Raw genomic sequence first — 11904 nt, forward strand, 5'->3', positions numbered from 1 at the left:
GACACCCCTTCAAATGAGTGGATTTGGCTATTCCAGCCACAACCATTGCTGACAGGTATATAAAATCAAGTACCCAGCTAGCAATGTCCATAGACAAACATTGGCAGTAGATTGGCCTTACTGAAGAGCTCAGTGACTTTCAACGTGGCACCGTCATAGGATGACACCATTCCAACAAGTCAGTGTGTCAAATTTCTGCCCTGCTAGAGCTGCCCCTGTCAACTGTAAGTGCTGTCATTGTGAAGTGGAAACGTCTAGCAGCAACAATTGCTCAGTCACGAAGTAGTAGGCCACACAAGCTCACAGAACGGGATTGCGAATGCTGAAGCGCGTAGCGAGTAAAAATCGTCTGTCCTCGGTTGCAACACTCACTACCGAGTTCCAAACTGCCTCTGGAAGCAGCTTCAGCACAATAACTATTCATCGGGAGCTTCCTGATATGGGTTTCAATGGCCGAGCAGCCGCACACAAGCCTAAAATCACTACGTGCAACGCCAAGCGTTGGCTGGAGTGCTGTAAAGATCGCCGCCATTGGACTCTGGAGAAGTGGAAATGTGTTCTCTGGAGTGATGAATCACGCTTCACCATCTGGCAGTCCGACGGACGAATCTGCATAGTGCGAACTGTAAAGTTTGGTGGAGGAGGAATAATGGTCTGGGGCTGTTTTTCATGGTTCGGGCTAGGCTCCTTAGTTCCAGTGAAGGTAAATCTTAATGCTACAGCATACAATGATATTCTAGACGATTCTGTGCTTCCAACTTTGCGGCATACATTTGGGGAAGGCCCTTTCCTGTTTCAGCATGACATCGACCCAGTGCACAAAGTGAGGTCCATACAGAAATCGTTTGTCGAAATCGGTGTGGAAGAACTTGACTGGCTTGCACAGAGCCTTACCCTCAACTCCATCAAACACATTTGGAATGAATTGGAACACTGACTGCGAGCCAGGCCTAATTGCCCAATATCAGTGACCGACCTCACAAATGCAGTTGTGGCTGAATGGAAGCAAGTGCCCGTAGAAATGTTCCAACATCTAGTGGAAAGCCTTGCCAGAAGAGTGGAGGCTGTTATAGCAGCAAAGGGGGGACCAACTCCAAATGAATGCCCATGATTTTGGAAGATTTTCAACGAGCAGGTGTCCACATACTGTAGGTCATGTAGTGTATCAACGCAGAATGTCGTCATGCAAAAATCAGCTTGAGTTTGGCATGAAGTTGGATGATTGATAGGTGGTTGTCTTGGTAGGCATCGTCAGAGGTAGTGTCACAGCATCGAGAGGAACCCTGGATGATTAAAGGAGCATAATGGTTCGGAATGGTTGAAATAGCGTGATGGTTCGGGAGGATGGTTTCTTGGACGTTATGGTATCGGGAGATGAAGACAGTGTTTGGGGTGAGACTCCTGGTGGTATCTGCTTCTCAGCAAAGTTAATGTATCCTGGAAAAAACAAGAAGAGCAGAGAAGGGAGATGGGTGGTGGAGGGATGCGGAACACTATCAAAGATCACAAGAACAAGAACTGGATTGGGTGAGTATATACAGCCATTGATTGGCGAATGGGAGTTGTAAATTGTTTGATTGTCAAGAGGGAAGGAGATGTAAATTGTTTAAGGTGTGGTCTTTCCTCATGTTGCACACACACACCATTTAATTATTTAAAACACACTCTCACGCACATACAATATTAACACTCAGACCACACCGGAGGTCAGCAAAGGTTTACTTTATTCTTATGGAAAAAAATTAAGCAGTGTGCTTTAGGTATAGTGACATATAAAAACACAAAAGCCACAAGGTGTTTCAACACATTTAAACACCCTTCATAAAATGTGTCCAAGTAAACCGTATCTGTTGAGTGCACATTTACCAAGCGTACTTGGAGTTAGTGCCAGTTGTCTTGTCATTGGTAGTTTCAAGCAGGCTTCAAAACACTGTAGGCTTCAGAAAACCTAAGTATTGTAACTACACTTACTTCAACATAACCAAAAAAAATATCATAAACATCAAGAGGAAGATCAAAACACAGGTTAGCTATAGTGGCGTCAAAACAACACAGGACAAAATGTCTTTACATTCAAAAAGTTTAAGTTAACAAATATGGATGACAATGGCAAAGAAGTGGTTACATTCCAATAGGTGACATTCAATCAACATATGACAAAATTAAGCAGAAAATTCTCATCTGCTGAAATAAAATGTAAAAAATTAAATGTAGGCAAATGGGGTCATGTCACTACAACGCGCTATAGATAGCATAATACAAAACCACAACAAAAAATGTAGTTTAGGAAAACCCACAAAAAAGGCTAGGATTATCCATCCATGCAGTGATGCAAAAAGCTTTCATTCATAAATGGTAGAGATGGCAACAGAAGCAAAGGCAAAATATGACTCCAACTGTTGTTTACTTGAAAAAAAAAAAGAAAAAAGCATCGCTAAAGATGCACATACAAACAAAAGGTTTCAAGAAAAACATAAAACGCACCTCACCTTCTCATAATCAACCACAGGTTTTGTTATACCTGATGCCCGTACAGTATGTGCTGCTGGGGACAAATTAATCGCAAAATCAAATCAAATTGACCACTTGTCTCTATGAATCTCTTAGGATACGTTGATGTCTCGTTTGAGGTTTTATTGGCTAGTGTCAGCTGTCAAACAGTTGTGCTTAAGGTGGAGTGATTGTTTAGGCCACCCTGTGGGGTGTAGTTAAGGTGTTGTGAAGGTTTAGTCACCCTAAAATCTGTCATTCAGGTATAGTAACGGGGAGGATTGTCATGGCGACAACACTGTAAATGCGTAGCTGTTACAGAGTGAATCATTGGGCCACCCTGTGCTCTTCATGCCTCGTCCTGGCGAGGCCAAAGTGCACAGGCTTTTGTCCCAGCCCGGCACAAAATCACTCGAGTTGTGTTCAGTAGGGTGCAACGTTGTGGAGCCTTCAGATACTCTGACGAGTAAGAAATGTCAGCTCTAATCACATTTCTATTCGCAATGTTTCAGTACGTTGCACCCGTGAACGAGACCCAGATCAGGACCTTTAACAGCTTCGGCGCTGGGCTAAGACAGACGCGAACATACAAAGGCCTTCCAAGAGCAGAGGGGTGTCCAACGAAGCAAGCTAAAACTACTCAGGGTTTTCCAAAATTAATCAGCCATCTTTGTTTTATTACTTCTCGTGAATGCCGTCTTTGGTGTGCTCGTCAACGCACAAGCACTTTCTTCCCACTCCAATCCCCCCCAAAATATTTAGGGCGTTATATACAAAAGTGTTACATTACATTGAAGTTTGAAATGCATTCGGTCATTACTAAATGTGTAAAGTAATACAATTTTTTTCCTTTTTTACACCAACAAAACATTTGATTAAATCATTGAATCATTCGTCTTCCTCAAATGAAAGGGATGACAACGCAATCGTTGATAGAGGGGAATCTGATTCCATTGGTCCTCAACTCAAGGCTCAGTCATTTTATTCAGGGTAAGTGGAGTTAGCTGCAAGTTAGTCTGCCCCGGAGCAGGTTAGTTCTGAAGGGTTCGTTGCCATAGAAATGTACGTATTTGGCTAAAAGGTGAGCCACTTTCGTATGCCGAATTGAACTCGGACTTGACCAAAGTTACCTTGCTAACTACTCAAGTCTGCTTCGTAGGATACCCCTCAGGAGTATAAATCATTGTTGTGTAGACTGCCATTTAGGATTAGTTTAGGGTCACATTCAGTAAAACATGCAGTTTGTAAAATGTTTAGAAACGTAGCCATTTCATAGAAACAATCTCACCTTCTACAAATTTGAGTCTGCACGTGACTGGAAACACTACAACTTCACATTTTCCATTTCAAAACGTTATGCTCTTACTGAAAGCAACCCTGACATATAAAATAAACCCCAGTCTCTTTAGGCCACCCGGTAGGCAGTCATGCGGGTGTAATTCTGGCGGTGGCTCCGGGCGGCCCACAGGAAGAGGGCGGCCGCCATCATCTGCAGCGGTGAGGAGATGAGGGCCAGGTAGAGGGACCAGCCCAGAGAGCCGTCCACACTGTCGGGAAGCACTGAGACCCTGTGGAGCAGGTCCATGCCAGCCAGGAAGCAGCACACTGTTCCCAGGGAACATAGACCTGGATGGGAAGGACAACAATGAATGTAACTTCATTCAATTGTACATTTGACTTTCATGAATCCCCTAGCTTTCATTAGTACTTTTTACATGTGTTGTTGGGTGTAATTTGTGTGTGTGGTGGGATTAAGGGAGTTGAGAGGCATTGTGATTATCCATGTAGTTCTCAAACCTGCCAACAGGTGGAGCACTCCTACACCCAGGGTGGGGGTGATGCTGCGGCAGAGGCAGGCGCACACACCGATGAGCCCGCTGAGGAACACCAAAGCTAGGGACACCAGAGGCAGCAGGAACTGGCACCTCCACAGGTCTGCTCAGACACCGAGAGAAACCAATTTAGAAATGTCAGAAAAGTGCAGTACAAATAAAGTTATTTTTATAGTTTCGTAGACAGATAAACAATATCTGAAGAAAGAGCTTTGTAATGCCAAACCAATGTTTATTACGAATGCGTGACTGTGTGTCTGTTTGCTTGAGAGAGAAAGGGAAAGAGCTGAGGTCACATGACTGTCAGTAACAATAACAAACCACCAAATTTCCAACTCATTTCTATGAAACACTTAGTTTGAACCAAGGTTATTATAGTAAATGAAAACAAACTAAAACTAATCCGGAAACTGAAATAAAATAATTAACAAACCTGTTTGAAAAACTAAAATTATACGACTCCAAAAAGAACACACACACACACACACACACACACAAAAAGATCAGTGTTTTTTTCTCTCTAAATTTTAGGAAAAGAAATCTAACAGGGTTTTCAAGCTTCTGAATCTGGTGGGTCACAGATTGGGTTTGAGTGGTAAGGTTCAAGCAACCGACTGTAGACGAAAGTCGAGGAGTGAAGTCAGAGGTGCAACTGCAGAACAGGGGATACAAATCAAAGTGATCTTTGAGACCTCTCTAACCAATTAATTGTACACGTTAGGCCTATGTTTTCTGCTGGTGAGTGTGTGATATGGGGGTTTAGAAAGTTCATTTCAACATTTATAAAGAAAAAAAAAAGATAAACAATCGCAGCTATGTTACATTTACATTTTTACATTTTAGTCATTTAGCAGACGCTCTTATCCAGAGCGACTTACAGTAGTGAATACATACATTTCATGCATTTTTTTTGTACTGGCCCCTCGTGGGAATCGAACCCACAACCCTGGCGTTGCACACACCATGCTGGCGTTGCAAACACCATGCTCTACCAACTGAGCCACAGGGAAGGCTGTTGACACTGCCATCATGTTGATCTGAGCCTTGCTGTTTGAAAACCACTAATGTCACAGATGCACCTCCCCAGACTTCACTCATCGAACAGTCGGCTTCGTTAGCCTTACTACTCGATCACATCCAACAAAAGGAGCGTGATGCAAGACTTTGCTCTAACACAAAGTAGCTGTGCATGTATACGGGTGCGCTTCACGCTTCTACGACGTGGTAGCTACGGGACTAAAACAGCTGAGAAGTTTAGCCTCGCTCTTTAATGCTGCTGGTTGTTGAGGAAATTGACCCACTACTACTGTTAACTTCGTGCAGCTATGTCATCTCGTTGAGTCTACCTTTAAACCTAACCTAACCTATGACCTGACCCATCACCTGATGCATTTCCTAGCCTCCCACACATAGTCTACTTTCTGTCCCTAAAACTAAAACAGATTCTAAATAATATAAAAACGAAAAATACATGTTTTATAAAACTTAAACTAAATAAAACTAGTGAACGTTGTTTGAACTACATTATGTTTATACATTGTGTGTATGTGCAGTGCCTTAGGAAAACATTCAGACCCCTTGGCTATTTTCCACTTTGTTAGGTTACAGCCTTATTCTAATTTTGGCTAATTAATGAAAAATAAAAAACAGAAATATCACATTTAAATACGTATTCAGACCCTTTACTCAGTACTTGTTGAAGCACCTTTGGCAGCCTTGAGTCTTCTTGGGTATGACGCTACAAGCTTGGCACACGTGTATTTGGGGAGTTTCTCCCGCTCTTCTCTGCAGATTATTTCAAGCTCTGTCAGGTTGGATGGGGAGCGTTGCTGCAGGTCTCTCCAGAGATGTTCGATCAGACTCAAGTCCAGGCTCTGGCTGGGCCAATCAAGGAAATTCAGAGACTTGTTCTGAAGCCACTCCTGCGTTTTCTTGGCTGTGTGCTTAGGGTCGTTGGAAGGTGAACCTTCGCCTCAGTCTGAGGCCCTGAGCGCTCTGGAGCAGGTTTTCATCAAGGATCTCTCTGTACCTTGCTCCGTTCATCTTTCCCTAGATCCTGACTAGTCTCCCAGTCCCTGCCGCTGAAAAATACCCTCACAGCATGATGCCAACACCACCATGCTTCACCGTAGGGATGGTGCCAGGTTTCCTCCAGACGTGACGCTTGGCATTCAAGCCAAAGAGTAAAATCTTGGTTTCATCACACCAGAAAATCTTTTTTTTTTCAAGGTCTGAGAGCCTTTAGGCAAACTCCAAGTGGGCCGTCATGTGTCTTTTACTGAGGAGTGGCTTCCGTCTGGCCACTCTACCATAAAGGCCTGATTGGTGGAGTGCTGCAGAGATGGTTGTCCTTCTGGAAGGTTCTCCCATCTCCACAGAGGAACTCTAGAGCTCTGTCAGAGTAACCATAAGGTTCTTGGTCACCTCCCTGACCAAGGCCCTTCTCCCCCGATTGCTCAGTTTGGCTGGTCAGCCAGCCCTAGGAAGAGTCTTGGTCGTTCCGAACTTAATCCATTTAAGAAAGGCCACTGTGTTCTTGGGGACCTTCAATGCTGCAGAAATTGTTTTGGTACCTTTCCTTAGATCTGTGCCTCGACACAATCCTGTCTCGGAGCTCTATGGACAATTCCTTTGACCTCATGGCTTGGTTTTTGCTCTGACATGCACTGTCAGCTGTGGGACCTTATATAGACAGGTGTGTGCCTTTCCAAATCATGTCCAATCAATTGAATTTCCCACAGGTGGACTCCAATCAAGTTGTAGAAACATCTCAAGGATGATCAATGGAAACAGCGTGCACCTGAGCTCAATATCGAGTCTAGTAGCAAAGGGTCTGAATACTTATGTAAATATGGTATTTCATTTTTTAGCAAAAAAATTCTAAATACCTGTTTCGCTGTGTCATTATGGGTTATTCTGTATAGATCGCTGAGGATTATTATTATCATTTTTAATCCATTTTAGAATAAAGCTGTAACGTGACAAAATGTGGAAAAAGTCAAGGGGTCTGAATACTTTCCAAAGGCACTGTATGTGTGTGTGGCTGCAAGGCAAGACTCACATGTCCGAAGCAGGTCCTCCCCAGTGTTGTGATTCCCTGGTTCTTTGTACTTGGGTACAAACTGTTGAGGCAGAGTGAAGCTCACACACTGTGTTACCATTTTAGGATCTGAAAATACAAGAGAAGAGACAGAGAGTTAGGCCGGGATTCAATCGGATGTGGGTTGTCGACATTGCAGCTTTTAAAGGCAATGTTCACAAGTTTGCATTCACGGTTAACTGCTGCAGATGTCCGCTCAATCAGAAATTACCTTTAAAAAGTTGCATTGTCGACAACCTGCGATCATATTGAACCCCAGGCTCATTGGAAGTAAGCACCAAATATATATACAATTATCAAACCCAGTGTTGCTCCTGTGTGGGTATCAGAAAAAAGGAGGCCTTTATTTTATAATACAATATTAGCATGGTGTTTAACACTGATTGGCACAGCTATGTGTAACTGGTCCACCTGTGTATCCAGCACACCCTTTCTGTACCAACACCTGCAATGAAATATATTTATATATAATCATAATAATATATAGTAATATAATAAATGCCATTTAGCAGACGCTTTTAACCAATGTGACTTAGTCATGTGTTCAGTGACCCCGCTCCTCCACTCTAGTGTGTGTAGGTTCTTACCAGGCTCTTTGAACCAGTATGACTTGCCTGGCACCTGCACACACCTCCACCACAGCCCTAGTGTGCCGTTGAGGCGGAACAGGGTGTCGCTGTAGGTCTTTTCATCAAACTCCCCGTTGATGAAGTCCTCGCGGAGCTCCGAAGCATTGCTGGCCTCATGGTTGCCGGGCGGACTTCGGTACTGGTACCAGTGCTGTGTTCCCACAGCAATGGAGAGATAGACAGTGGCCAGCAGACTCAGAACAGAGCCAATGACCAGGGCCGTAGCGTAGCGGTTATCCACCATGTTTACAATTCAAGAGTGTCTGTTTGTGGGTGAATATTACTTCCTTCTTACTGCATTTGTTAGTGTGTCTACTCGTGCCCTCTTATGAAGTCGAAAAGTAGGGGATAAGGGCCTTATAAGAGGTCAGCTAGTCAGTGAGCACTTGACAGCCTTGCAGTAATGTCCTTAACATTGACAGTGCAGTTCCTGAGCATGATGGTTGTCAGAGCTTCCCAGCCTGTCGTCTTTTGTGCCTTCCTCGTACTCCAGGTCCTCACAACCCCACCATCACCAAGTAGGCCAGTTTCACAGCTTTGAAGGAGAACAAATCAGAAGAAAATGTATTGCAAACTGTCATTCAACAAACATTTTATTCAGATCTTAGACTTGCACATTTTGGCTCTGATAGCAAGATCCTGTAACGTTAGTTAACTAACAAGCAGCAAAGTTACCGGTATAAACACAAATTAAACGGAGTTAGCTAGCTGTCAGTATCTTGCTAAGGCGAATGCAAATAAGCATATGGTAATAATGATTAAGTAATGACATTTATCTGCCTAGCTTACTAAACAGAACGCTATTTCCCTGCTATGAGGAAAGTATCAAAGTGGCAAGAATTTCACATATTGCTTTTTATCTACCGACTGCCATCCAAGGCTAATAACGCTAGCTAGCTAACGTGAACTGGTGCAAAACCGCCACGACAGTGGCATGTTTCTTGAAGAAATATATATTTGTTGTGAATGAACAAAACCAACATGCATTTAAATAATTGACCAATGTAATGGCTATCAGATTAATTTAAACGATACTAACGTTTAAAGCAAATACTAAATAGCTATTCGACTCACTCAATAGCGTTCCTTTTCCGGATGATTTAAGGCTTTCACTAGTTACCACAATCACAAAGTCCAAATTGGTCCAAAATATGCAAAACAATTCATGAAAACAAACGTGCTTTTTGGTCTTAATTTAAGGTTATGTATAAGGTTGGCAGTGTGGTTAGGTTTAAAATCCGATTTTATGAATATTGTAGAAATAGAGGGGTTTATGACTTTGTGGCTGTGGTAACTTTTGAGGGGTGTGGGTTCTTTTGTCAAAGCAGCATCATCAGACAGCGTCTTGTGTACCACTACCATGTGGGCTTTGTAGTTTTTGGCTACACGTTCGTCGTTCTATACAGTGACGTAGTTCTATGAATGCCTACACATTCGCTGTTCAATACACTGGTTACATTCCAAACGCTTAAAAGACATACCCTCAGCCTTCAAATCAAGTGGACACCTCTGATGACTTATCATGACGTCTGACGTGTTTACACTTGCAGGGCGAGGGAGGAAGGAATGCATTTTAAATGGACCGCCCTTGCCCTGCAATTCCTCACTCGTTCATCCCGCAACGATTGTGTTTTCAGCCACCGGTAGCTTGTAGGTGCTTTACATGAGCTACAGTCAATTATGATTGCATGTCTACTTATATTAACTATATAATTATTATTATAAACTGGGTGGTTCGAGTCCTGAATGCTGATTGGCTGACAGCCGTGGTATATCAGACCGTATACCACGGGTATGACAAAGCATGTATTTTTACTGCTGTAATTACGTTGGTAACCAGTTTATAATAGCAATAAGGCACCTCGGAGGTTTGTGGTATATGGCCAATACTCCGCTTTGCGGCGTGCATAAGAATAGCCCTTAGCCATGGTATATTAGCCATATACCACACCCCCTCGTGCCGTATTTCTTAATTATATGCCTACTGTATGATAGCTAGCAAATTAATTAGTTAACTAACGTTAGTCTGCCTAGCTTTTTGTAGGCACTAACTCAGCCATGGTTTGATGGGCAAAGCCTATATGGAAATGAATGCAGTTTTATAATAAACACCGAAATAAGGCCTGTGTTAAACACAGGCATAGGTTATCTTATACTTTTGTTTTATGACATAATTATTCATCAGCTAATGTCAATTTAGAATTTTTAAGCATTTATGTAATCAGAAAAAGCACATAAAGGCTTCATTATTCATTAAGGTCCTGTTAACTGACGGACATTATCTCATAGAACAAAACGTATAAGATCTCCTAAACCTGTGTTAACTAACCTCAGACCTTATTTTCAGTTTTTATCCCAAAACCCTATTCTTTCCCCATAGGAATGGCTGAACAAACCGTAACTCATTTCTATTTTTTAGGACTACAAACAGGCAAGCACTATAGCTGTCAGTTAATAACATATGTATTTGTTATTTCCTGTTCCTAACATCTCGATATCACTCTCTAGTAGTTTCATGCTGTTAGTCCACAATACGATTCTGACAACATTCTTCAAAATGAGACAGTTTCTAAGGAGGGGAAGCTGAAGAGGACACCGACCTAGAGTTGCCTTTCTCCTCCTGTTGTGACACAAACTCGTAGCGTGCGCAGAGTCCGGACCCGCAGCCGCACTTCTTGACTCTGAAGTGCCAAACACGTCAACTTGTCGGACAAAGAAATCTGTCCCCCTAGAGTCGTTGTCCGCACCCCGCTGAAATCAAATTAGCATAATAAATTAATGCTCATCAAAATCCATCAGTTTAAGCTAGATATGTTCTTTGCATGGGCTGTGTCTCAATATACCGCATCCGCCGATGTCAGCCTTCCGCATCTGCGGTGAAAGGTGGACCAGGAGACATCACGGAAATTGGTCTTCTCATGAAAACGTCTGTAGCGTCCGAAGGGTTTGGCCTACAAAAAAATATGGCCTACAAATTATGGTAAAATGAGATTGATGAACACGATGGTGTTCTCCGTTTTGCTAACAACCCCCACAAGTGTCACGGGACTCGTCTGAAGTAACACAAATATGACCCCACCATCAAAGCGGAGACTCTCACAGACACGTGCTGTACATGTTGGTTGTTTTGCTCTAGGATGCCCACAAGCCTCACAAGACTTGTCTGAAGGTAGCCCGGTACCAGTTAAAAAAATGTATGGAAGTATACACTCAGTGGCCAGTTTATACGGTACACCATCACGTTCACAAAAATGGATCGCTCCTACAGACAGTGAGTCACATGGCCGTGGCTTGCTGTATAAAGCAGGCAGACAGGCATTGAGACATTCAGTTACTGTTTGATTGAGCGTTAGAATGGGCAAAACGAGTGACCTAAGCGACTTTGAGCGTGGTATGATCGTCGGTGCCAGGCCCGCCAGATCTAGCATCTCAGAAATGGCCAACCTCCTGGGCTTTTCACGCACGACAGTGTCCAGGGTTTACAGAGAATGGTGCGACAAACAAAAAACATCCAGTCAGCGGCAGTCCTGTGGGCAAAAACAGCTCGTTGATGAGAGACGTTGAATGAGAATGGCAAGAATTATGCAAGCTAAAAGGCAGATAAATAACGGCGCATTACTACAGTGGTATGGAGAACGGCATCTTAGAACGCACAACTCGTCAATCCTTGTCATGTATGGGCTATTGCAGCAGACGACCACAACTGTTTCCACTCCTATCAGCTAAAAACAAAAGGTGGCTCCAGTGGGCAAGCGATCACCAGCACTGGACAATTGAGGAGGGGAAAAACATGACACCAAGTTCAATTTACTTGAGTGGCTTGCGCGGTCCCCAGTCTTTTGGATGAGATAGA

At 43.1% G+C, this 11904-nt stretch overlaps 1 protein-coding gene across 3 annotated transcripts; it reads right to left on the reverse strand.

The window, feature by feature from the left end:
* Nucleotides 1–1706: 1706 nt before the first annotated feature.
* cldnd1b (claudin domain containing 1b) lies at nt 1707–10792 on the reverse strand. 3 transcript variants are annotated; one of them, XM_029749975.1, is made up of 5 exons: nt 10652–10792; nt 8010–8586; nt 7384–7491; nt 4288–4425; nt 1707–4116 (listed from the first exon to the last, which is right to left on the reverse strand). In XM_029749975.1, the coding sequence occupies exons 2-5, from the start codon at nt 8293–8295 to the stop codon at nt 3896–3898; spliced, it is 753 nt and encodes a 250-aa protein (XP_029605835.1). In that variant the 5' UTR covers nt 8296–8586; nt 10652–10792; the 3' UTR covers nt 1707–3895. The 3 variants fall into 3 exon arrangements, with proteins under 3 accessions (XP_029605835.1, XP_029605836.1, XP_029605834.1); XM_029749976.1 differs by lacking the exon at nt 10652–10792 and adding an exon at nt 9126–9293 and having other exon boundaries at nt 8037–8586; XM_029749974.1 differs by lacking the exon at nt 10652–10792 and adding an exon at nt 9126–9290.
* Between the last annotated feature and the right edge of the window lie 1112 nt (nt 10793–11904).

Source organism: Salmo trutta, chromosome 4, assembly GCF_901001165.1.
Source record: "Salmo trutta chromosome 4, fSalTru1.1, whole genome shotgun sequence".
In the NCBI taxonomy this organism is placed as follows: Eukaryota; Metazoa; Chordata; class Actinopteri; order Salmoniformes; family Salmonidae; genus Salmo; species Salmo trutta.

Bases quoted from the DNA above. Each gene is read 5' to 3' on its own strand.
- cldnd1b (XM_029749975.1), bottom strand. From the start codon at position 8,295: ATGGTGGATAACCGCTACGCTACGGCCCTGGTCATTGGCTCTGTTCTG. The intron at 7,492-8,009 runs GTAAGAACCTAC...TTGTATTTTCAG, and splicing joins ATACTGGTTCAAAGAGCCTG to ATCCTAAAATGGTAACACAG. The intron at 4,117-4,287 runs GTTTGAGAACTA...CTTCCCATCCAG, and splicing joins AGTGCTCCACCTGTTGGCAG to GTCTATGTTCCCTGGGAACA.